Source organism: Chiloscyllium plagiosum, unplaced genomic scaffold (assembly GCF_037043375.1).
Source record: "Chiloscyllium plagiosum isolate Xiang-an unplaced genomic scaffold, Cpla_swu_hap1 HiC_scaffold_26, whole genome shotgun sequence".
NCBI classification, from domain to species: Eukaryota; Metazoa; Chordata; class Chondrichthyes; order Orectolobiformes; family Hemiscylliidae; genus Chiloscyllium; species Chiloscyllium plagiosum.
In genome coordinates, this window is record NW_028270164.1 from 20,842,250 (window position 1) to 20,867,062 (window position 24,813).

At 61.5% G+C, this 24,813-nt stretch overlaps 1 protein-coding gene across 1 annotated transcript in view; it reads left to right on the forward strand.

Moving 5' to 3' along the window:
- The window catches only part of wdr77 (WD repeat domain 77), a 42,785-nt gene that overhangs the window by 11,675 nt on the left and 6,297 nt on the right, over positions 1-24,813 (forward strand). The window contains exons 2-5 of the mRNA XM_043716620.2: positions 18,532-18,717; positions 19,443-19,584; positions 20,087-20,136; positions 21,356-21,426. Of these exons, the coding sequence (XP_043572555.1) occupies positions 18,532-18,717; positions 19,443-19,584; positions 20,087-20,136; positions 21,356-21,426 (449 nt within the window). The remainder of the gene's footprint in view (positions 1-18,531; positions 18,718-19,442; positions 19,585-20,086; positions 20,137-21,355; positions 21,427-24,813) is intronic.

The following is a 24,813-nucleotide window of genomic DNA, read 5'->3' on the forward strand; positions in this document are numbered from 1 at the left end:
CCGCCCCCCATCACCCTCCTCCTCCTCCTCCCTCCGCCCCCCCATCACCCTCCTCCTCCCTCCCCCCATCCCCTCCTCCTCCCTCCCCCTCCTCCCCCATCACCATCCTCCTCCCTCCCCCCATCACCCTCCTCCCTCCCCCTCCCTCCTCCCCCATCACCATCCTCCTCCCTCCTCTGATGAGGGACAAATTGGGGGGAGGGAGGGGGGAGGGGAGGGAGAGGTGATGGGGGGAGGGAGGAGGATGGTGATGGGGGAGGGAGGGGGAGGGAGGAGGAGGGTGATGGGGGGGAGGGAGGAGGAGGGTGATGGGGGGGCGGAGGGAGGAGGAGGAGGAGGGTGATGGGGGGGCGGAGGGAGGAGGAGGGTGATGGGGGGCGGGGGGAGGGAGGGGGAGGAGGGAGGAGGAGGAGCGGGAGGAGGAGGAAGAGTGAGGGTGATGGGGGGAGGGAGGAGGAGGGTGATGGGGGGGAGGGAGGAGGAGGGTGATGGGGGGGCGGAGGGAGGAGGAGGAGGGTGATGGGGGGCGGAGGGAGGAGGAGGAGGAGGAGGGTGACGGGGGGAGGGAGGAGGAGGAGGAGGGTGACGGGGGGAGGGAGGAGGAGGGTGATGGGGGGGCGGGGGAGGAGGAGGGTGATGGGGGGGGGCGAGGGAGGAGGAGGAGGGGGGTGATGGGGGGGCGGGGGGAGGGAGGAGGAGGAGGAGGGTGATGGGGGGAGGGAGGAGGAGGGTGATGGGGGGCAGTGGGAGGGAGGAGGAGGGTGATGGGGGGGCGGGGGAGGGGAGGAGGGTGATGGGGGGGAGGGAGGAGGAGGGTGATGGGGGGGAGGGGAGGAGGAGGAGGAGGAGGAGGGTGATGGGGGGGGCGGGGGGAGGGAGGAGGAGGAGGAGGGTGATGGGGGGGCGGGGGGAGGGAGGAGGAGGAGGGTGATGGGGGGGCGGAGGGAGGAGGAGGAGGAGGACGGTGATGGGGGGGCGGGGGGAGGGAGGAGGAGGAGGGTGATGGGGGGGCGGGGGAGGGAGGAGGAGGGTGATGGGGGGGGCGGGGAGGGAGGAGGAGGGTGATGGGGGGGCGGGGGAGGGAGGAGGAGGGTGATGGGTGGGCAGGGGGAGGGAGGAGGAGGGTGATGGGGGGGCGGGGGGAGGGAGGAGGAGGGTGATGGGGGGGAGGGAGGAGGAGGGTGATGGGGGGGGAGGGAGGAGGAGGTGATGGGGGGGAGGGAGGAGGAGGGTGATGGGGGGGAGGGAGGAGGAGGGTGATGGGGGGCGGGGGGAGGGAGGAGGAGGAGGGTGATGGGAGGGCGGGGGGAGGGAGGAGGAGGAGGAGGGTGATGGGGGAGGGAGGAGGAGGGTGATGGGGGGGCAGGGGGAGGGAGGAGGAGGGTGATGGGGGGGCAGGGGGAGGGAGGAGGAGGGTGATGGGTGGGCGGGGGGAGGGAGGAGGAGGGTGATGGGGGGGAGGGAGGAGGAGGAGGAGGAGGGTGATGGGGGGGGGAGGAGGAGGAGGAGGGTGATGGGGGCGCGGGGGGAGGGAGGAGGAGGAGGGTGATGGGGGGGCGGGGGGAGGGAGGAGGAGGAGGGTGATGGGGGGGCGGAGGGGAGGAGGAGGAGGAGGGTGATGGGGGGCGGGAGGAGGGAGGAGGATGGTGATGGGGGGGCGGGGGGGAGGGAGGAGGAGGAGGGTGATGGGGGGAGGGAGGAGGAGGAGGAGGGTGATGGGGGGAGGGAGGAGGAGGGTGATGGGGGGGCGGGGGGAGGGAGGAGGAGGAGGGTGATGGGGGAGGGAGGAGGAGGGTGATGGGGGGGCGGGGGGAGGGAGGAGGAGGAGGAGGGTGATGGGGGAGGGAGGAGGAGGGTGATGGGGGGGCGGGGGGAGGGAGGAGGAGGAGGGTGATGGGGGAGGGAGGAGGAGGGTGATGGGGGGGCGGGGGAGGGAGGAGGAGGAGGGTGATGGGGGGAGGGAGGAGGAGGGGTGATGGGGGGGCGGGGAGGGAGGAGGAGGGTGATGGGGGGGCGGGGGAGGGAGGGGGCGGGGGGAGGGAGGAGGAGGGTGATGGGGGGGCGGGGGAGGGAGGAGGAGGGTGATGGGGGGCGGGGGAGGGAGGAGGAGGAGGAGGGTGATGGGGGGAGGGAGGAGGAGGGTGATGGGGGGGCGGGGGGAGGGAGGAGGAGGAGGGTGATGGGGGGAGGGAGGAGGAGGGTGATGGGGGGGCGGGGGGAGGGAGGAGGAGGAGGAGGGTGATGGGGGGAGGGAGGAGGAGGGTGATGGGGGGCGGGGGGAGGGAGGAGGAGGGTGATGGGTGGGCAGGGGGAGGGAGGAGAGAGGGTGATGGGGGGGCGGGGGGGAGGGAGGAGGAGGGTGATGGGGGGGCGGGGGGAGGGAGGAGGAGGGTGATGGGGGGGAGGGAGGAGGAGGGTGATGGGGGGGAGGGAGGAGGAGGGTGATGGGGGGAGGGAGGAGGAGGGTGATGGGGGGCGGGGGGAGGGAGGAGGAGGTGATGGAGGGGCGGAGGGAGGAGGAGGAGGGTGATGGGGGAGGGAGGAGGAGGGTGATGGGGGGGCGGGGGGAGGGAGGAGGAGGAGGGTGATGGGGGGGCGGGGGGAGGGAGGAGGAGGAGGGTGATGGGGGGGCGGGGGGAGGGAGGAGGAGGAGGGTGATGGGGGGGCGGGGGGAGGAAGGAGGAGGAGGGTGATGGGGGGGAGGGAGGAGGAGGGTGATGGGGGGGCGGGGGAGGGAGGAGGGTGATGGGGGGCGGGGGGAGGGAGGAGGACGATAGGGGGGCGGGGGGAGGGAGGAGGAGGATGGGGGGGCGGGGGAGGGAGGAGGAGGATGGGGGGGGGGCGGGGGAGGGAGGGAGGAGGATGGGGGGGCGGGGGAGGGGAGGAGGACGAGGAGGTTGATGGGGGGCGGGGGGGAGGGAGGAGGAGGAGGAGGAGGGTGATGGGGGGGCGGGGGGAGGGAGGAGGAGGAGGAGGAGGGTGATGGGGGGGCGGGGGGAGGGAGGAGGAGGAGGGTGATGGGGGGCGGGGGGAGGGAGGAGGAGGGTGATGTGGGGGCGGGGGGAGGGAGGAGGAGGAGGGTGATGGGGGGGCGGGGGGAGGGAGGAGGAGGGTGATGGGGGAGGGAGAGGGGGGAGGGTGAAGGGGGAGGGAGAGGGGGGGAGGGTGAAGGGGGAGGGAGGGGGGGAGGGGTGAAGGGGGAGGGTGAAGGGGGAGGGTGAAGGGGGAGGGTGAGGGGGGGAGGGTGAGGGGTGGAGGGTGAGGGGTGGAGGGTGAGGGGTGGAGGGTGAGGGGTGGAGGGTGAGGGGTGGAGGGTGAGGGGTGGAGGGTGAGGGGCGGAGGGAGAGGGGGGAGGGAGAGGGGGGGAGGGTGAAGGGGAGAGGGTGAAGGGGGAGGGTGAAGGGCGATGGAGAGGGGGGGAGGGTGAGGGGGGGAGGGTGAGGGGGGGAGGGTGGAAGGGGGAGGGTGAAGGGGGAGGGAGAAGGGGGGAGGGAGAAGGGGGGGAGGGTGAGGGGGGGAGGGTGAAGGGGGAGGGAGAGGGGGGGAGGGTGAAGGGGGAGGGTGAAGGGGGAGGGAGAGGGGGTGAGGGAGAGGGGGTGAGGGAGAGGGGGTGAGGGAGAGGGGGGGGAGGGTGAAGGGGGAGGGAGAGGGGTGAGGGAGAGGGGGTGAGGGTGAAGGGGGAGGGTGAAGGGGGAGGGAGAGGGGGGGAGGGTGAAGGGGGAGGGAGAGGGGGGGAGGGTGAAGGGGGAGGGAGAGGGGGGGAGGGTGAAGGGGGAGGGAGAGAGGGGGAGGGAGAGGGGGGAGGGTGAAGGGGGAGGGTGAAGGGGAGGGAGAGGGGGGGAGGAGAGGGGGGGAGGGTGAAGGGGGAGGGAGAGGGGGGGAGGGAGAGGGGGGGAGGGTGAAGGGGGAGGGAGAGGGGGGGAGGGTGAAGGGGGAGGGAGAGGGGGGGAGGGGTGAAGGGGGAGGGAGAGGGGGGGAGGGAGAAGGGGGGGAGGGTGTAGGGAGAGGGGGGGAGGGTGAAGGGGGAGGGAGAGGGGGGGGAGGGAGAGGGGGGGGAGGGTGAAGGGGGAGGGAGAGGGGGGGAGGGGGTGGGGGAGGGTGAGGGGGGGGAGGGTGAAGGGGGAGGGTGAGGGGGGAGGGTGAGGGGGAGGGAGAGGGGGGGAGGGTGGAGGAGAGGGGGGAGGGAGAGGGGGGGAGGGTGAAGTGGGAGGGAGAGGGGGGGAGGGTGAAGGGGGAGGGAGGAGGGGGGGGAGGGTGAAGGGGGAGGGAGTGGGGGGGTGGGTGAAGGGGAGGGAGAGGGGGGGGAGGGTGAAGGGGGAGGGAGAGGGGGGGGAGGGTGAAGGGGGAGGGAGGGGGGGAGGGTGAGGGGGGAGGGTGAGGGGGGGAGGTGTAGGGAGAGGGGGGGAGGGTGAAGGGGGAGGGTTTTAGTCGGGGGGGAGGGTGAAGTCGGGGGAGGAGGGTGAAGTCGGGGGAGCGGGGGGGAGGAGGAGTGGGGGGGTGATGGGGGGGCAGGGGAGGAGGAGGGGGGGTTGATGGGGGGGCGGTGGGAGGAGGAGGGGGGGTGATGGGGGGGCGGTGGGAGGAGGAGGGGGGGTGATGGGGGGGCGGTGGGAGAGGAGGGGGGGTGATGGGGGGGCGGTGGGAGGAGGAGGGGGGGTGATGGGGGGGCGGTGGGAGGAGGAGGGGGGGTGATGGGGGGGCGGGGGGAGGAGGAGGGGGAGGTGATGGGGGGGCGGGGGGAGGAGGAGGAGGGGGGTGATGGGGGGGCGGGGGGAGGAGGAGGAGGGGGTGATGGGGGGCGGGGGGAGGAGGAGGAGGGGGTGATGGGGGGGGCGGGGGGAGGAGGAGGAGGGGGTGATGGGGGGGCGGGGGGAGGAGGAGGAGGGGCGATGGGGGGCGGGGGGAGGAGGAGGGGGGGCGGGGGGAGGAGGAGGGGGGGGGCGATGGGGGGCGGGGGGAGGAGGAGGGGGGGCGGGGGGAGGAGGAGGGGGGGCGGGGGGAGGAGGAGGGGGGCGGGGGGAGGGGCGGGGGGAGGAGGAGGGGGGGCGGGGGGAGGAGGAGGGGGGCGGGGGGAGGGGGCGGGGGGAGGAGGAGGGGGGGCGGGGGGAGGAGGAGGGGGGCGGGGGAGGGGGCGGGGGAGGAGGAGGGGGGGCGGGGGGAGGAGGAGGGGGGCGGGGGGAGGAGGAGGGGGGGCGGGGGGAGGAGGAGGGGGGCGGGGGGAGGGGGCGGGGGGAGGAGGAGGGGGGCGGGGGGAGGAGGAGGGGGGCGGGGGGAGGGGCGGGGGAGGAGGAGGGGGGCGGGGGGAGGAGGAGGGGGCGGGGGGAGGGGGCGGGGGGAGGAGGAGGGGGGGCGGGGGGAGGAGGAGGGGGGGCGGGGGGAGGAGGAGGGGGGAGGGTGAAGGGGGAGGGAGGGGGGGAGGAGGAGGGGGGAGGGAGAGGGGGGGAGGGGGCGGGGGAGGGTGAGGGGGGGGGGAGGGTGAAGGGGGGGAGGGTGAAGGGGGAGGGAGAGGGTGGGAGGGTGAAGGGGGAGGGTGAGGGGGAGGGGGGGAGGGTGAAGGGGGAGGGTGAAGGGGTGAGGGTGAAGGGGGAGGGAGAGGGGGGGAGGGTGAAGGGTGAGGGAGAGGGGGGGAGGGAGAGGGGGGGAGGGTGTAGGGAGGGAGGGTGTAGGGAGGGAGGGTGTAGGGAGAGGGGGGGAGGTGTAGGGAGAGGGGGGGAGGGTGTAGGGAGAGGGGGGGAGGGTGTATGGAGAGGGGGGGAGGGTGAAGGGAGAGGGGGGGAGGGTGAAGGGAGAGGGGGGAGGGTGAAGGGAGAGGGGGGGAGGGTGAAGGAAGGGGAGGGAGAGGGGAAGGGGGCGGGGGAGGGAGGGTGAAGGAAGGGGGAGGGAGAGGGGAAGGGGGCGGGGGAGGAGGAGGGGGGGAGGGTGAAGGGGGAGGGTGAGGGGGGGAGGGTGAGGGGGGAGGGTGAGGGGGGGAGGGTGAAGGGGGAGGGAGAGGGGGGGAGGGAGAGGGGGGGAGGGAGAGGGGGGGGAGGGTGAGGGGGGGAGGGTGAGGGGGGGAGGGGGAGGGTGAAGGGGGGAGGGTGAAGGGGTGAGGGTGAAGGGGGAGGGAGAGGGGGGGAGGGTGAAGGGGTGAGGGAGAGGAGGGAGGGAGAGGGGGGGAGGGAGAGGGGGGGAGGGTGTAGGGAGGGAGGGTGTAGGGAGAGGGGGGAGGGTGTAGGGAGAGGGGGGGAGGGTGTAGGGAGAGGGGGGGAGGGTGTAGGGAGAGGGGGGGAGGGTGTAGGGAGCGGGGGGGAGGGTGTAGGGAGCGGGGGGAGGGTGTAGGGAGAGGGGGGGAGGGTGTAGGGAGAGGGGGGGAGGGTGTAGGGAGAGGGGGGGAGGGTGAAGGGGGAGGGAGAGGGGGGGAGGGAGAGGGGGGAGGGAGAGGGGGGAGGGAGAGGGGGGGGAGGGTGAAGGGGGAGGGAGAGGGGGGGAGGGTGAAGGGGGGGAGGGTGTAGGGAGAGGGGGGGAGGGTGTAGGGAGAGGGGGGGAGGTGTAGGGAGAGGGGGGGGAGGGTGAAGGGGAGGGAGAGGGGGGGAGGGTGAAGGGGGGAGGGAGAGGGGGGGGAGGTGAAGGGGGGAGGGAGAGGGGGGAGGGTGAAGGGGGAGGGAGAGGGGGGAGGGTGAAGGGGGAGGGAGAGGGGGGGAGGGTGAAGGGGGAGGGAGAGGGGGGAGGGTGAAGGGGAGGGAGAGGGGGGAGGGTGAAGGGGGAGGGAGAGGGGGGGAGGGTGAAGGGGGAGGGAGAGGGGGGGAGGGTGAAGGGGGAGGGAGAGGGGGGGAGGGTGAAGGGGGAGGGAGAGGGGGGGTGGGAGAGGGGAGGAGGGTGAAGGGGGAGGGAGAGGGGGGAGGGTGAAGGGGGAGGGAGAGGGGGGGAGGGTGAAGGGGGAGGGAGAGGGGGGGAGGGTGAAGGGGGAGGGAGAGGGGGGGAGGGAGAGGGGGGGAGGGTGAGGGGGGAGGGAGAGGGGGGGAGGGTGAAGGGGGAGGGAGAGGGGGGGAGGGTGAAGGGGGAGGGAGAGGGGGGGAGGGTGAAGGGGGAGGGAGAGGGGGGGAGGGTGAAGGGGGAGGGAGAGGGGGGGAGGGTGAAGGGGGAGGGAGAGGGGGGGAGGGTGAAGGGGGAGGGAGAGGGGGGGAGGGTGAAGGGGGAGGGAGAGGGGGGGAGAGTGAAGGGGGAGGGAGAGGGGGGGAGAGTGAAGGGGGAGGGAGAGGGGGGGAGGGGTAGGGGGGGAGAGGGGGGGAGGTGATGGGGGAGGGAGAGGGGGGGGGTGAGTGGGGGAGGGAGAGGGGGGGTGGGGGAAGGGGGAGGGAGAGGGGGGGGAGGGTGATGGGGGAGGGTGAGGGGGGGTGGAGGGTGAGGGGGAGGGTGAGGGGGGAGGGTGAAGGGGGTGGGTGTGGGGGGGAGGGTGATGGGGGAGGGAGAGGGGGGGAGGGTGAAGGGGGAGGGTGAGGGGGGTGGGTGAAGGGGGAGGGAGAGGGGGGGAGGGTGAAGGGGGAGGGAGAGGGGGGGTGGGGGTAGGGGGAGGGAGAGGGGGGGAGGGTGAAGGGGGAGGTGTGGGGGGGGGGTGAGGGGGAGGGTGAGGGGGGGAGGGTGAAGGGGCAGGAGAGGGGGGGAGGGTGGGGCGATGGGGGGCGGGGGGAGGAGGAGGGGGGAGGGTGAAGGGGGAGGGAGAGGGGGGAGGAGAGGGGGGGGAGTGTGGGGGGGGAGGGGGAGGGTGAAGGGGGAGGGAGAGGGGGGGAGTGTGGGGGGGGAGGGGGAGGGTGAAGGGGGAGGGAGAGGGGGGGAGGGTGAAGGGGGAGGGAGAGGGGGGGAGGGTGAAGGGTGAGGGAGAGGGGGGGAGGGTGAAGGGGGAGGAGAGGGGGGAGGGTATAGGGTGAGGGGGGGAGGGTGAAGGGGGGGAGGGTGAAGGGGGGGAGGGTGTAGGGAGAGGGGGGGGAGGGTGTAGGGAGAGGGGGGGAGGGTGAAGGGGGAGGTGAAGGGGGAGGGTGAGGGGGGGAGGGTGAGGGGGGGGAGGGTGAGGGGGGGAGGGAGAAGGGGGAGGGTGAAGGGGGAGGGAGAGGGGGGAGGGTGAAGGGGGGGAGGGTGTAGGGAGAGGGGGGGAGGGTGAAGGGGGAGGGTTTAGTCGGGGGAGCGGGGGGAGGAGGGGGGGGTGATGGGGGGGCAGGGGGAGGAGGAGGGGGGGTGATGGGGGGGCGGTGGGAGGAGGAGGGGGGGGTGATGGGGGGGCGGTGGGAGGAGGAGGGGGGGTGATGGGGGGGCGGGGGGAGGAGGAGGGGGAGGTGATGGGGGGCGGGGGGAGGAGGAGGAGGGGGGTAATGGGGGGGCGGGGGGAGGAGGAGGGGGAGGTGATGGGGGGCGGGGGGAGGAGGAGGAGGGGGGTGATGGGGGGGCGGGGGGAGGAGGAGGGGGGGTGATGGGGGGGCGGGGGGAGGAGGAGGGGGGGGCGATGGGGGGCGGGGGGAGGCGGAGGGGGGGGGCGGGGGAGGAGGAGGGGGGGAGGGTGAAGGGGGAGGGAGAGGGGGGAGGGAGAGGGGGGAGGGTGAGGGGGTGAGGGTGAAGGGGGAGGGAGAGGGGGGGAGGGTGAGGGGGTGAGGGTGAAGGGTGAGGGGGTGAGGGTGAAGGGGGAGGGAGAGGGGGGGGGTGAAGGGTGAGGGAGAGGGGGGGGGAGGTGAAGGGGGAGGGAGAGGGGGGGAGGAGAAGGGGGGGAGGGGGGAGGGAGAAGGGGGGGAGGGTGTAGGGAGAGGGGGGGAGGGTGTAGGGAGAGGGGGGGGAGGGTGTAGGGAGAGGGGGGGAGGGTGAAGGGAGAGGGGGCGAGGGTGAAGGGGGAGGGGGCGAGGGTGAAGGGGGAGGGAGAGGGGGCGAGGGTGAAGGGAGAGGGGGCGAGGGTGAAGGGAGAGGGGGCGAGGGTGAAGGGGGAGGGGGCGAGGGTGAAGGGGGAGGGAGAGGGGGGGAGGGTGTAGGGAGAGGGGGGGAGGGTGAAGGGGGAGGGAGAGGGGGGGAGGGAGAGGGGGGGAGGGTGAAGGGGGAGGGAGAGGGGGGAGGGAGAGTGGGGGGGAGGGTGAAGGGGGAGGGAGAGGGGTGAGGGTGAAGGGGGAGGGTGAAGGGGGAGGGTGAAGGGGAGGGTGAGGGGGGGAGGGTGAGGGGGGGAGGGTGAGGGGGGGAGGGTGAAGGGGGAGGGAGAGGGGGGGAGGGTGAAGGGGGGGAGGGTGTAGGGTGAGGGGGGGAGGGTGAAGGGGGAGGGTGAAGGGGGAGAGGGTGAAGGGGGAGGGAGAAGGGGGGAGGGTGAAGGGGGAGGGAGAGGGGGGGAGGGAGAGGGGGGGAGGGAGAGGGGGGGAGGGAGAGGGGGGGGAGGGTGAAGGGGGAGGGAGAGGGGGGGGAGGGAGAGGGGGGGAGGGAGAGGGGGGGAGGGTGAGGGGGGAGGGTGAAGGGGGAGGGAGAGGGGGGGAGGGTGAAGGGGGAGGGAGAGGGGGGGAGGGTGTAGGGAGAGGTGGGGAGGGTGAAGGGGGAGGGTTTAGTCGGGGGAGGAGGTTGAAGTCGGGGGAGCGGGGGGAGGAGGAGGGGGGGGTGATGGGGGGGCAGGGGGAGGAGGAGGGGGGGGTGATGGGGGGGCGGTGGGAGGAGGAGGGGGGGTGATGGGGGGCGGTGGGAGGAGGAGGGGGGGGTGATGGGGTGCGGTGGGAGGAGGAGGGGGGTGATGGGGGTGCGGTGGGAGGAGGAGGGGGGGTGATGGGGGTGCGGTGGGAGGAGGAGGGGGGGTGATGGGGGTGCGGTGGGAGGAGGAGGGGGGGTGATGGGGGTGCGGTGGGAGGAGGAGGGGGGTGATGGGGGGGCGGGGGGAGGAGGAGGAGGGGGTGATGGGGGGGCGGGGGGAGGAGGAGGAGGGGGGTGATGGGGGGGCGGGGGGAGGAGGAGGGGGGTGATGGGGGGGCGGGGGGAGGAGGAGGGGGGTGATGGGGGGGGGGGGGGGGGGGGGCGGGGGGAGGAGGAGGGGGGTGATGGGGGGGCGGGGGGAGGAGGAGGGGGTGATGGGGGGGCGGGGGAGGAGGAGGGGGGGTGATGGCGGGGCGGGGGGAGGAGGAGAGGGGGGGGGTGATGGGGGGGCGGGGGGAGGAGGAGGGGGGGTGATGGGGGCCGGGGGGAGGAGGAGGGGGAGGGTGAAGGGGGAGGGAGTGGGGGGAGGGAGAGGGGGGAGGGTGAAGGGGGAGGGAGAGGGGGGGAGAGTGAAGGGGGAGGGAGAGGGGGGTGAGGGTGAAGGGGGAGGGAGAGGGGGTGAGGGTGAAGGGGGAGGGTGAAGGGGGGAGGGTGAGGGGGGGAGGGTGAAGGGGGGAGGGTGAAGGGGGAGGGAGAGGGGGGGAGGGAGAGGGGGGGAGGGAGAGGGGGTGAGGGTGAAGGGGGAGGGAGAGGGGGGGAGGGTGAGGGTGAGGGGGGGAGGGTGAGGGTGAGGGGGTGAGGGTGAAGGGGGAGGGTGAAGGGGGTGAGGGGGTGAGGGTGAGGGGGTGAGGGTGAAGGGGGAGGGTGAAGGGGGAGGGAGAGGGGGGGAGGGTGAAGGGGGGGAGGGTGAAGGGAGAGGGGGGGGAGGGTGAAGGGGGAGGGAGAGGGGGGAGGGGGGAGAGGGGAGGAGGGTGAAGGGGGAGGGAGAGGGGGGGAGGGTGAAGGGGGAGGGAGAGGGGGGGAGGGTGAAGGGGGAGGGAGAGGGGGGAGGGTGAAGGGGGAGGGAGAGGGGGGGAGGGTGAAGGGGGAGGGTGAGGGGGGGAGGGTGAAGGGGCAGGAGAGGGGGGGAGGGTGAAGGGGGGGAGGGTGAAGGGAGAGGGGGGGAGGGGTGAAGGGGGAGGGAGAGGGGGGGAGGGTGAAGGGGGAGGGAGAGGGGGGGAGGGTGTAGGGAGAGGGGGGGAGGGTGTAGGGGGAGGGAGAGGGGTGGAGGGTGTAGGGGGAGGGAGAGGGGGGGAGGGTGAAGGGGGAGGGAGGGGGGGGAGGGTGAAGGGGGGAGGGAGAGGGGGGGAGGGTGAAGGGGGAGGGAGAGGGGGGGAGGGTGAAGGGGGAGGGAGAGGGGTGGAGGTGAAGGGGGAGGGAGAGGGGTGGAGGGTGAAGGGGGAGGGAGAGGGGGGGAGGGAGAGGGGGGAGGGTGAAGGGGGAGGGAGAGTGGGGGGGAGGGTGAAGGGGGAGGGAGAGGGGGGGAGGGTGAAGGGGGAGGGTGAGGGGGGGAGGGTGAGGGGGGGGAGGGTGAAGGGGGAGGGAGAGGGGGGGAGGGTGAAGGGGGAGGGTGAAGGGGGAGGGTGACGGGGGGAGAGTGAAGGGGGAGGGAGAGCGGGGGAGGGTGAAGGGGGAGGGTGAAGGGGGGGAGGGTGTAGGGAGAGGGGGGGGTAGGGAGGGGGGGAGGGAGAGGGGGGGAGGGTGAAGGGGGGAAGGGGGGAGGAGGGGGGGGGGTGAAGTCGGGGGAGGGAGAGAGGGGTAGGGTGAAGTCGGGGGAGGGGGGAGGGTGAAGTCGGGGGAGGGAGAGGTGGGGAGGGTGAAGTCGGGGAGGGAGAGGTGGGGAGGGTGAAGTCGGGGGAGGGAGAGGGGGGAGGGTGAAGTCGGGGGAGAGAGAGGGGGGAGGGTGAAGTCGGGGGAGGGTGAAGTCGGGGGAGGGTGAAGGGGAGGGTGAAGTCGGGGGAGGGTGAAGTCGGGGGAGGGAGAGGGGGGAGGGTGAAGTCGGGGAGAGAGAGGGGGGGGGTAGGGTGAAGTCGGGGGAGGGGGAGGGTGAAGTCGGGGGAGGGTGAAGTCGGGGGAGGGTGAGGGGGGAGGGTGAAGTCGGGGGAGGGAGAGGGGGGGAGGGAGAGGGGGCAGGGTGAAGTCGGGGGAGGGAGAGGTGGGGAGGGTGAAGTCGGGGGAGGGAGAGGTGGGGAGGGTGAAGTCGGGGGAGGGAGAGGTGGGGAGGGTGAAGTTGGGGGAGGGGGGGGTGATGGGGGGGCGGGGGGAGGAGGGGAGGGGGTGATGGGGGGCGGGGGGAGGAGGGGAGGGGGTGATGGGGGGGCGGGGGGAGGAGGAGGGGCGGGTGATGGGGGGGCGGGGGGAGGAGGAGGGGGGGTGATGGGGGGGCGGGGGGAGGAGGAGGAGGGGGTGATGGGGGGGCGGGGGGAGGAGGAGGAGGGGGTGATGGGGGGGCGGGGGGAGGAGGAGGAGGGGGTGATGGGGGGGCGGGTGGAGGTGGAGGGGCGGGTGATGGGGGGGCGGGGGGAGGAGGAGGGGGGTGTGAAGTCGGGGGAGAGAGAGGGGGTAGGGTGAAGTCGGGGGAGGGGGAGGGTGAAGTCGGGGGAGGGAGAGGGGGGTAGGGTGAAGTCGGGGGAGGGGGAGGGTGAAGTCGGGGGAGGGTGAAGTCGGGGGAGGGTGAAGTCGGGGGAGAGAGAGGGGGGTAGGGTGAAGTCGGGGGAGGGGGAGGGTGAAGTCGGGGGAGGGTGAAGTCGGGGGAGGGTGAGGGCGCAGGGTGAAGTCGGGGGAGGGAGAGGGGGGTAGGGTGAAGTCGGGGGAGGGGGAGGGTGAAGTCGGGGGAGGGAGAGGTGGGGAGGGTGAAGTCGGGGGAGGGGGAGGGTGAAGTCGGGGGAGGGAGAGGTGGGGAGGGTGAAGTCGGGGGAGGGTGAAGTCGGGGGAGGGTGAGGGGGGAGGGTGAAGTCGGGGGAGAGAGAGGGGGGTAGGGTGAAGTCGGGGGAGGGGGAGGGTGAAGTCGGGGGAGGGAGAGGGGGGAGGGTGAAGTCGGGGGAGGGTGAAGTCGGGGGAGGGTGAAGTCGGGGGAGGGTGAGGGGGGAGGGAGAAGTCGGGGGAGGGAGATGGGGGGAGGGAGAGGGGGGAGGGAGAGGGGGGAGGGAGAGGGGGGGAGGGTGAGGGGGGAGGGTGAAGGGGGAGGGAGAGGGGGAGGGTGAAGGGGGAGGGAGAGGGGGGAGGGTGAAGGGAGAGGGGGGAGGGTGAAGGGGGAGGGAGAGGGGGGAGGGTGAAGTCCGGGGAGAGAGAGGGGGGTAGGGTGAAGTCGGGGGAGGGGGAGGGTGAAGTCGGGGGAGGGTGAAGTCGGGGGAGGGTGAAGTCGGGGGAGGGTGAGGGCGGTAGGGTGAAGTCGGGGGAGGGGGAGGGTGAAGTCGGGGGAGGGAGAGGGGGGAGGGTGAAGTCGGGGGAGGGTGAAGTCGGGAGAGGGGGGAGGGTGAAGTCGGGGGAGAGAGAGGGGGGTAGGGTGAAGTCGGGGGAGGGTGAAGTCGGGGGAGGGAGAGGTGGGGAGGGTGAAGTCGGGGGAGGGCGAGGGGGAGGAGGGTGAAGTCGGGGGAGGGCGAGGGGGAGGAGGGTGAAGTCGGGGGAGGGCGAGGGGGAGGAGGGTGAAGTCGGGGGAGGGCGAGGGGGAGGAGGGTGAAGTCGGGGGAGGGCGAGGGGGAGGAGGGTGAAGTCGGGGGAGGGCGAGGGGGAGGAGGGTGAAGTCGGGGGAGGGCGAGGGGGAGGAGGGTGAAGTCGGGGGAGGAGGGTGAAGTCGGTGGAGGGCGAGGGGGAGGAGGGTGAAGTCGGGGGAGGGCGAGGGGGAGGAGGGTGAAGTCGGGGGAGGGCGAGGGGGAGGAGGGTGAAGTCGGGGGAGGGCGAGGGGGAGGAGGGTGAAGTCGGGGGAGGGCGAGGGGGAGGAGGGTGAAGTCGGGGGAGGGCGAGGGGGAGGAGGGTGAAGTCGGGGGAGGGCGAGGGGGAGGAGGGTGAAGTCGGGGGAGGGCGAGGGGGAGGAGGGTGAAGTCGGGGGAGGGCGAGGGGGAGGAGGGTGAAGTCGGGGGAGGGCGAGGGGGAGGAGGGTGAAGTCGGGGGAGGGCGAGGGGGAGGAGGGTGAAGTCGGGGGAGGGCGAGGGGGAGGAGGGTGAAGTCGGGGGAGGGCGAGGGGGAGGAGGGTGAAGTCGGGGGAGGGCGAGGGGGAGGAGGGTGAAGTCGGGGGAGGGCGAGGGGGAGGAGGGTGAAGTCGGGGGAGGGCGAGGGGGAGGAGGGTGAAGTCGGGGGAGGGCGAGGGGGAGGAGGGTGAAGTCGGGGGAGGGCGAGGGGGAGGAGGGTGAAGTCGGGGGAGGGCGAGGGGGAGGAGGGTGAAGTCGGGGGAGGGCGAGGGGGAGGAGGGTGAAGTCGGGGGAGGGCGAGGGGGAGGAGGGTGAAGTCGGGGGAGGGCGAGGGGGAGGAGGGTGAAGTCGGGGGAGGGCGAGGGGGAGGAGGGTGAAGTCGGGGGAGGGCGAGGGGGAGGAGGGTGAAGTCGGGGGAGGGCGAGGGGGAGGAGGGTGAAGTCGGGGGAGGGCGAGGGGGAGGAGGGTGAAGTCGGGGGAGGGCGAGGGGGAGGAGGGTGAAGTCGGGGGAGGGCGAGGGGGAGGAGGGTGAAGTCGGGGGAGGGCGAGGGGGAGGAGGGTGAAGTCGGGGGAGGGCGAGGGGGAGGAGGGTGAAGTCGGGGGAGGGCGAGGGGGAGGAGGGTGAAGTCGGGGGAGGGCGAGGGGGAGGAGGGTGAAGTCGGGGGAGGGCGAGGGGGAGGAGGGTGAAGTCGGGGGAGGGCGAGGGGGAGGAGGGTGAAGTCGGGGGAGGGCGAGGGGGAGGAGGGTGAAGTCGGGGGAGGGCGAGGGGGAGGAGGGTGAAGTCGGGGGAGGGCGAGGGGGAGGAGGGTGAAGTCGGGGGAGGGCGAGGGGGAGGAGGGTGAAGTCGGGGGAGGGCGAGGGGGAGGAGGGTGAAGTCGGGGGAGGGCGAGGGGGAGGAGGGTGAAGTCGGGGGAGGGCGAGGGGGAGGAGGGTGAAGTCGGGGGAGGGCGAGGGGGAGGAGGGTGAAGTCGGGGGAGGGCGAGGGGGAGGAGGGTGAAGTCGGGGGAGGGCGAGGGGGAGGAGGGTGAAGTCGGGGGAGGGCGAGGGGGAGGAGGGTGAAGTCGGGGGAGGGCGAGGGGGAGGAGGGTGAAGTCGGGGGAGGGCGAGGGGGAGGAGGGTGAAGTCGGGGGAGGGCGAGGGGGAGGATGAAGTCGGGGGAGGAGGGTGAAGTCGGGGGAGGGCGAGGGGGAGGAGGGTGAAGTCGGGGGAGGAGGGTGAAGTCGGGGGAGGGCGAGGGGGAGGAGGGTGAAGTCGGGGGAGGGCGAGGGGGAGGAGGGTGAAGTCGGGGGAGGGCGAGGGGGAGGATGAAGTCGGGGGAGGAGGGTGAAGTCGGGGGAGGGCGAGGGGGAGGAGGGTGAAGTCGGGGGAGGAGGGTGAAGTCGGGGGAGGGCGAGGGGGAGGAGGGTGAAGTCGGGGGAGGGCGAGGGGGAGGAGGGTGAAGTCGGGGGAGGGCGAGGGGGAGGAGGGTGAAGTCGGGGGAGGGCGAGGGGGAGGAGGGTGAAGTCGGGGGAGGGGGGTGAAGTGGGGGGAGGGCGAGGGGGAGGAGGGTGAAGTCGGGGGAGGGGGGTGAAGTGGGGGGAGGGCGAGGGGGAGGAGGGTGAAGTCGGGGGAGGGGGGTGAAGTGGGGGGAGGGCGAGGGGGAGGAGGGTGAAGTCGGGGGAGGGGGGTGAAGTGGGGGGAGGGCGAGGGGGAGGAGGGTGAAGTCGGGGGAGGGCGAGGGGGAGGAGGGTGAAGTCGGGGGAGGGGGGTGAAGTGGGGGGAGGGCGAGGGGGAGGAGGGTGAAGTCGGGGGAGGGGGGGTGAAGTCGGGGGAGGGCGAGGGGGAGGAGGGTGAAGTCGGGGGAGGGGGGTGAAGTCGGGGGAGGAGGGTGAAGTCGGGGGAGGGCGAGGGGGAGGAGGGTGAAGTCGGGGGAGGGCGAGGGGGAGGAGGGTGAAGTCGGGGGAGGGCGAGGGGGAGGAGGGTGAAGTCGGGGGAGGGCGAGGGGGAGGAGGGTGAAGTCGGGGGAGGAGGGTGAAGTCGGGGGAGGAGGGTGAAGTCGGGGGAGGGCGAGGGGGAGGAGGGCGAAGTCGTGGGAGGGCGAAGTCGTGGGAGGGCGAAGTCGTGGGAGGGCGAAGGGGAGGAGGGTGAAGTCGGGGGAGGGTGAAGTCGGGGGAGGGCGAGGGGGAGGAGGGTGAAGTCGGGGGAGGGCGAGGGGGAGGAGGGTGGAGTCGGGGGAGGGCGAGGAGGGTGGAGTCGGGGGAGGGCGAGGAGGGTGGAGTCGGGGGCGGGCGAGGAGGGTGGAGTCGGGGGCGGGCGAGGAGGGTGAAGTCGGGGGCGGGCGAGGGGGAGGAGGGTGAAGTCGGGGGCGGGCGAGGGGGAGGAGGGTTTCTTGTGCAACCCCAAAATGTGGAACAATCATGCTTTAGAAACAGCGCTTAGTGTTTGCTATGTAATTGCTTAAAGTCAAGACACATTTTAAAATTTCGCGCTGTTGAAACAGTGTCCCCAATTCGTTAGTCACATATAAATGAACTCACATTAACAAAATGCACGTTATCGCAGAACAATCTGTCCAGCAGTTTTCAAAAACAACTCTCCTCCAATTTCTAAATGACATCTTGGTGCTGGTAGTAAATGCTAGCCAACAAGCGATGCTCAATGCCGCAAGAGAAAAGAAAGAGGAGGAGGAAGATGGGGTTTGGGAGAGGAGGATAGGAGAGGAAACGTGACTGGGATGTGAGGTGGTTGAGGGGAATGAAGGAGGCTATGCATCAGTACTGCACTGTTTCAGAACTCAAGTTCTGAAGAAGGGTACTGGACTTACTGGCTTTGATAATCTTTGTTCCTCGGTAATGCTAACTCTGTTGCTCTGAATCTGGGGATTGTGCTGCCAGCAATCAGATGGATGTGAATGGGGAATAATATCATTTTTGGAGCACTCATTATTGAGGGCGATCGGAATCAATAAGGTTTTGTGCGATCTATTGTATGTTCTATGGGGCATTACTCTTGTGTTTAGGGGAGTTTGTGAACAAATGGGGTAACCTGTATAACATTAAACCCCCCAGATGTATTCACACTAATCTGAAATAGCATTCGATTGTCCTGTTTAAGAAGGAACATAATGATGTACCTTAAGCCCTGACATCATCCCCTGTAACAATTAAAATGAGTAGTGATTAATTTTTAAAAGTTGCTTAGTATAGTTTATTAAAATTGGTTCACAAGCTGGGATATATTTTATGCAGTATCTATGCAATGATAGGGGGAAGAAAATTGCCATGCTTGTATTGTTTAACTTGTAGTGAGCAAGCATTATAGGTCAAAGCTGATGAGTGCAAAAGCATGTGTATCATTGCAGATTAAAGTCATTTGCCCATAAAGCTTATTCCTGTCCCTGCTGATGCTGTCTGCTGTGTTCTTCAGCATTGTTGTCTTTTTGATATTATATGTGCAGTTTCTACGTACAGGTCCTAGTTTAGTGATCTGTTTTGTCACATTGTGATAAATTAGCAAGGTTCTCAGACTTCACTCATCACTGAGTTATCAGATGTTAGAGCTGGGAGGAACATGCTAAAGTTGACTTGTTTGTTGCCGAGTGCCTCAACCCTGCAACTTTTATAAGAGCTTACAAAATGAAATCTATAAAAATTATTGATGTGCTAAAAAACAAAGTGGATGCTGAGTAAGTGTTCCCCCAGCGGGGAATCTACAACTGGGGCACAATCTCAAGTAGGCTGTTATTTTGGACTGAACCCAGGAGCAATTTGCACCCTTACTATATTGTCAATCTTTGCTTATTTCGATTATATTCAAGACAGAAGCTGATTGATTTTTTAGGCTCAGAGAATTAAAAAATGAGATTGCAGGAATGGGGATTTCTGGTAATAGAAAATGGTGTGTGAGCCTTTTGAATGATGGTGCAAGCTTTACAGACTAAATAGCTGACTCTTACTCCTATTACTTTGGTTCACTTCCACCTTTTCAAATTTTTCTCCATATTTGATCTCTGCACTGAACCATACAGGCTCATTCCATACTTTAGGAACAACATCTTCTCTGTCGTTTGAGCGCATCTTTTGTTCAGACTCTTTTCACTTTCCATCCACCCTCACTGTGAGAGATACTGGTGTGTGAGGTGGGCCTGTCAAGCATCCAGCTGATCATTTATTCCATCAATTAATTTTTTAATTCTGTTAATCCATTACCTGTTGAAGTAGCAGGTCACTCAACCATTGCTTTCCTACAATGATTATGATAAAAATCACACAACACCAGGTTATAGTCCAAGTTTATTTGGAAATACAAACTTTTGGAACACTGCTCCTTTATCATGTGACTAGCGGAGTAGAATCATTGGAGATAGAATTTACGTATTAATGAATCGAAACCTGCAATCCATTCTAAAACATGAAAGACTTAACAGTGATCTAGGTTTGTTCAATATATCGCATGATATGACACTTTGTATGCCAATGGTATTTTTACAATGATTATAACATCTATACTTGCTCTTCATGAAACCACTACTCTCTTTTCAGTTAAGAATGTGTTGCTTATCAAACATTAATTTGTACTTTTAACTTTACTTGTGTGCATCATGCACTTATTAGTTTTGACTCATTGTTCATTCATTTGCTTGTAGCACAATAATTAATTATTATTCATTCTCAAGATTAATTTAAGTTTCTGTATCTGTTGATTGCAGATGGAGCTCTGTTACTTGGCGCATCTACATTATCTGGCCGCAGTTGGTTGGGATCTATCTGGTTATTCAAAGATCCGCTCAAGGCTCCAAATGAAGCATTCTGCACAGTTGGTGTCCAAGCACAGGCAGGGGTGGTGGATGCATGTTGGGTTTCTGACAGAGAAATCCTTGTAGCATCTGATTCCGGTAAGGTTTTATTTAAAGTACTTTTCTGTGAATTGTGGATTATCAATTGATGCTTTTCTCTGCATTGCCCTATAGCATTTTATCTTTCACACCAGAAGTTGAGTTGGCATAATAATCGTTCACCTTTTATTGATTCACCATAACTATTTGTGTACTTTCAAAAATGGTTGAGTTTTGGGCAGAGATATGTGTATCTAAATACTGGTAAACTAGAATGGTGTTTCTTGTGGACAGATAAACAGACTTTAAATCATTTATATCCTGTTTATTACAAAATTATCTTTATATGTTGCATATGCATAATTATAGTTAATGTGGAAAATGAATTTGACATGTCATACAAAGTTCAATGGGCCAAATTTTTTTAATCCATGGAATTTGAGCATTACTTCAGGCCGGTATTTATTGCCCAAACTGAAACATTACATTGCTTGAACAAAACAAAAATAGAAATTGCTGGGAAAATTCAGCAAGTCTGGCAGCATCTGTAGAAAGAGAACAGAGTTAATGTTTCATATCCAGTGACCCTCCCACTGGTCTAGAAACGTTAACTTTGTTTTGTGACCACAATGTTGAAAGATCTGCTCAGTTTCTCCAGCAATTTCTATTTCACATCAGCAGTATCACAATCCTTTGTTTTATATTAATGGAGCTTGAACATTTTGTGGGGGGAAAAAATCCAGCCATCATTTAGTTCACCTGTTTCATTTTTACTTTTTCTGCAGGTGCTGTAGAGTTGTGGGAGGTGTCTGAGAGTGAAACTGCAATGGTGAGCAAGTTCTGTAAATATGAACACGATGACATTGTTACTAAAATCAGCTTGCTTTCTGGTGGAAAACAGGCGGTTAGCAGCAGTTTAGATTGCAGGTTTGTAAAAACATCATTCTTGCTCTGTCTAACTATGCTTTCCAGAACATCTCTTGCTTTGCACGTTGTTACTGAATATTGCCTGTAGGTTTCAAATAAGCAAAGAAGGCTTGTGGCTTGAAATGTTCTCTGACCTCAGTTCTTTTGCAATTTAAAAAAAAATGCTCATCTTGTTTAGAGCAACATAAGGTGCAGAGACATTGAAGAAATCGCACTCCATGTAAATATAATAAGCCTAGTAGAATTTTGCCATTGTGTAAGCATAACAAACCAATGTTTGATTCAGAAATCTGCAGGAATTGAAAGTAGCACAATATTTTGCATTAATTGCTTGATGATGCAGGTTAGAATGGTCTCTTGTATAACTTGCCTTCATTAATTTCTTTTACTACTAGTTGAACATGAATATTTGCAAATGACTGACATTAAACATTGAAAATAGTCTTAATATACTGTGCAAGATTAATTTTAACATGTAATAATGTCCATATTTGCTCATTAGTGTGAAGATTTGGGACCTGGAGCAGAAGACAGTGTTGATCTCTTACCAAGGTGAGCAATGAAAAATTAAAAGAACATTTGTCACTTCTGTACGTTTCTTGCATCCATGAAGATTTGTATTTAATAAGTGTAGAATTTTTCCTTAGTTTAGGATTCACTTTAGGTTAACTTGGAGGTTCGGTTGAAAGTTAGGAAGGCAAATACACAGTTGGCATTTATTTGGAGAGGGTTAGAATACAACAGCAAGATGGTCCACTGAAGAGGCTTTATAACCCACTAGTCAGACTGCATTTGGAATATTGTGATCAGCTTTGGGCCCCATACTTGTGGAAGGATGTGCAGGCATTGGAAGCCCACGTGGTTTACGAGAATGATCAGGGGGATGACAGCTTGTCGTATGAGGAGGGTTGAGAACTCTGGTCTGTACTCAGTGAAGCTTAGCAGGATGGGGCAGATCTGATCGAAACTAGCAGAATACTGAGAGGTCTGGGTAGTGTGGACATGGAGAAGATATTTCCACTAGTGGGAGAGACTAGGACAATGTGAATGGCTGACATTTTAGAACTGAGATGAGGAGGAGTTTCTTTTGCTAGCAGATGGTGAATCTATGCAACTTGTTGCCGCAGATGACTGTTGAGGCCAAGCCATTGAGTGTATTTAAGATAAAGGTAGGTTCTTGATTAGTAGGGGGTCAAGGGCTACAGGGAGAAAGCAAGAGAATGGAGTTCAAAAATGTATCAATCACAACTGCATAGTGCAGCAGACTAGATGGGCTGAATGGCCTAATTTTGCCCCTATATCTTATGGCCTGACATTAATGTATTATGTATTTCAAAATTCCATATTATAACATCCTTTATAATAGATTCATTCCATTTTCCCAAAGAGTGTGACTTCATAAGATAAGTAACTTCACCTGATTAAAAGATAGAGTATTTTGACATTAAACAGTGGTCAGTTCTAAAGGTTTTGTTTACTGGCAGTAGTCTATTCAGAGTAGTCCACATTTATATTTTGCTTTTAAACTAATGCACTTTCAGTGACATAGTTCATAGTAAGTCAGGTGTTTCGCTATTTTACAAGGAATGCAACACAATTTGACACAAAATAAATTATGGTATAAATGTTAAATTAGTTTGAAGGTCCTCCCAGAAATAGTTTTGATATCAATGTGACCAAAACTTAATCAAGCGCGATTGCTTTTATATGCTAAAAATACTTATTTAAATCAAGAATTGTTCATTGATTATCTTCTGGTTTCTGAATGCAGCTCATTCAGGAGCAGTGATGTGTGTATCTGCCTGCCCAAGCAATGAAAACCTCTTCCTCTCTTGTGCTCAGGTAAAATGACACATTGTGTGCTTGTCAAATAGAAATGTTTCCTTAAAACAAAGGTTGTAGATCAAGCATGGATTGTTTTTCAATGCATGAAATTGTGTTGCATACATCTAAGAGAAAATTGTGCCTGAGTTTGTGTAAGGTGCGGAACAAGATGCCAATCAAATTGTGCTTGCTTCTGGAGGGTGTTGAGTTCCTTGAGTGCTATTGGAAGTGCACTTATCCAGGCAAGTGGGAAGTATTCCATCACACTTCTGACTTACGGGTTATAGATACAGAACCAACTTTGGGAAGGTGGATGGTGAATTAATTGGCACTGATTTTCGGTGTCTATCTTGCTTTTGTACCATATTGTTATGGTTGGTCCATTTTGGGTCACAGTTAGTGATATGCCATGAAAATTCAATGATGGTAATGCAGTTGAATAACATGGGAAGATGATTGGAATTAATCTTGCGGGAGATGCTTATAGCCTAACACTTGCATGGCATGAATGTTACCAGCCACCTAATAGCCTTGATCTAGATGTTGTCCAGTTCTTGGTGCATGCCTCGTTGTTGCCAAGAGCAGTTACTGGTACCTCACCTCTTTTGGCCATATTTTGACCAAGACTGTAATGAGTGTCCTTAGGAAAACTCAAAACTATGCAACAATGAGTATTAGTGGTGTGATAGGAGTATTTGTTTTAATTGTCATTAGATTGATTGGGAGATAATTGGCTGGGTTTGAGTTTGTGCTGTCTTTTGTGGACAAGACTTGCTCTAATTTCCACTTTCAGTGTCATAGCTATAATTGAACAACATGGCGAGGAGCACAGCTGTCCTGGAGTCTAGTCTTCGGTATTATTACCTGGATGTTATCAGCACTAATAACTTTGTTTTATCCAGTGCCTTCAACCATGTTGATATAATTTGAATGGATAAGATTGGCTGAAGACTGGAAATCTCAGGTAGAGGAATTGTTGCAAGGATGTCGATGCCAACTGTTGTTACTACACTGAAACTAATGGCAACTTCTGGAATTGATGCATGGGCAGGTTAAGGTGGAAATCCAAAAGACAAGGCCAGTGATTGTACATTTCTCTAGACAGTACATTGTGCAAGTGCCCCCTCTCCCTGTGCACACACTGCAATTGATTGAAATCAGTTGAATTGTGAAGACTATCCACTCTTATGCATTAGTCTCACTAAAACTGAGGATAAAGGTTACTCCTTGTTGAATCAAATGTAACTGGGCTTTTGATAAAATAGCAATTCACTGGTCCTGAAATGTTTTATAGATATCTCAAATTTCTCCCAATGTTTAAAAAAGCTCTGCATTTTAAAAAAAGCTTCTCAAAAATAGTTTATAGTTTTTTTAAAAATCATTTAAAAATTTGGTTGTAATCTTAATCCAATCATTTATTTTGCCTGAAATTTAAAAGTAAATAATATTCTTAATTCCTTTTTTTGTGTGTGTGTGTGAATACTTGCACTTTATTTACTTGCTGATATCACAACTGTTAATCAAGACATCCTGTTGTGGCAAATTGTGGAAAAGGGAAGACCACGTCACAGAAACCTTCTAGGTCAGTGGTGATCATGTCTGTTTTTCCACTGACCTCTGTCTCAACCGATTTCTTTTGTGGATCACTTTGAAATAATTGCAGCAAAGATGTGCATGATCAATTTATTATTTTCACCAGCACCTCCATCCAATGCACCATTTTTTTAGATTAGATTAGATTACTTACAGTGTGGAAACAGGTCCTTCAGCCCAACAAGTCCACACCGACCCTCCGAAGAGCAACCCACCCAGACCCATTCCCCTTGAATCGAGACAAATTATAAATCAATTGATACTTGGTTTGAGGGAAGAGCAATAATTGCAAATGATTTTAAATTAACAATCTGCAAATTCAAAAAGGTGAAGTGACTTTCAATAATCTGAATCTAACAATTGATGGATGAAAGTGTAGACAAACAGTGGGACATGTTCAATGAACAATATGATAATGTTCAAAACCAGTATGTATCCAATACCCTACTTACTCAAACACAGTGTTACACAAAAGTGAAGAAGTTATTTAGTTGTCCAGAGTCTTGGCAAGACCTAATCTTGAATTGTGCTTTCAGTTTTGGTCACTGCATTCCAAGAAGGATATATTGGACACAGAGGTTTCGAGTTAAATTTTAACAATGTATTGCATAAACCTCAGTTTGCATTTTCTCTAGTTTAAATAAGAGTGAACCAATTGGTGTCTTGAAAATAATAAATTTGGTAGATAAATAGCAAATATTTCTAGAAAAATTAAGAACAAAAGAGTTATAATTTTAAAAGTAGAGGGGCTATTTAGGAATTAAATTAAGAACCAGTTTGATAAGTTTTTTTGTTAGTAGGAGTATAAGTAGAGATCAGCCATGACCTAATAAAGCAGTGGAACAGACACAAAGGGCTGACAGCCAAGTCCAGTTTTCTTTTCCTCCTCCCAAAGTGGTAATTTGTACTACTGTATGGTTTCAGTAGCACTGATGGTCTTCAAGTATCTCAGACGCCTGACAGTGTTTAGACTGAGCTACAACTGAAATTTGACACCTCATTTAATCATCATCTGAGTCTGAATTTGTCCTTGTTCACCTTTTCTGGCTTCCCACAAACATTAATATTTTACTGTTGCCAGTACAGAATGTTCAGAATCATGGCACAGAAAACCAGATTTTATATTGACAAATATATATTGCAACTTTTTAAAACTTCCAGGTTGTGGGGAAGATTTTGTTACTGGCAAATGTGTTGCAACCTCGCGAGAAAGCAGTCACATTTTAAAAAGAGACTTTATATTGCACTTATTAGCTGTAAAGGATTACATGACAGCATTTTGATACTTTTACTCTAACAGATGTCTAAAGGACTTGAAAAGATAATACTTTTGTGGACAACTGTGCCAAAAATTATAAATAGGACCATTTCCCATTATTCTTATCTCACGCTGAACTGTCCACAGAAACAACAGTCCACAGTTTCTTCCAGCTTTCATTGGAACCTCATGTCCCTATTTCACTGAGTAGTAATTTCAAGTAAATGTCTGAGGGCACTTTCCTCAGTTGTTAGTTTCCTAAATTCACTACTAGCAGTGAACCTTATACCAATGAGTCTTTCCCTCTGACATGTTAGAATGAATTTTCTGGAATCCTTTGGCTGTGCAATTTGTCTCTTTGACTGTGTCTCTTACATAAGGCTCTGCCAAATTCTCACGGCCAAGCAACAACTCTCAGTTGACCATGTGAAACTTTCGTGGGTGGCCACGTTATTTACTAAACCATTTGAATGGAAACCTGTAACCTGTTCTCAAAAATGGCTTCCATTGCCCTCTTCCTCATTGAAATATTAAACCCATTAATCTTGCATCCA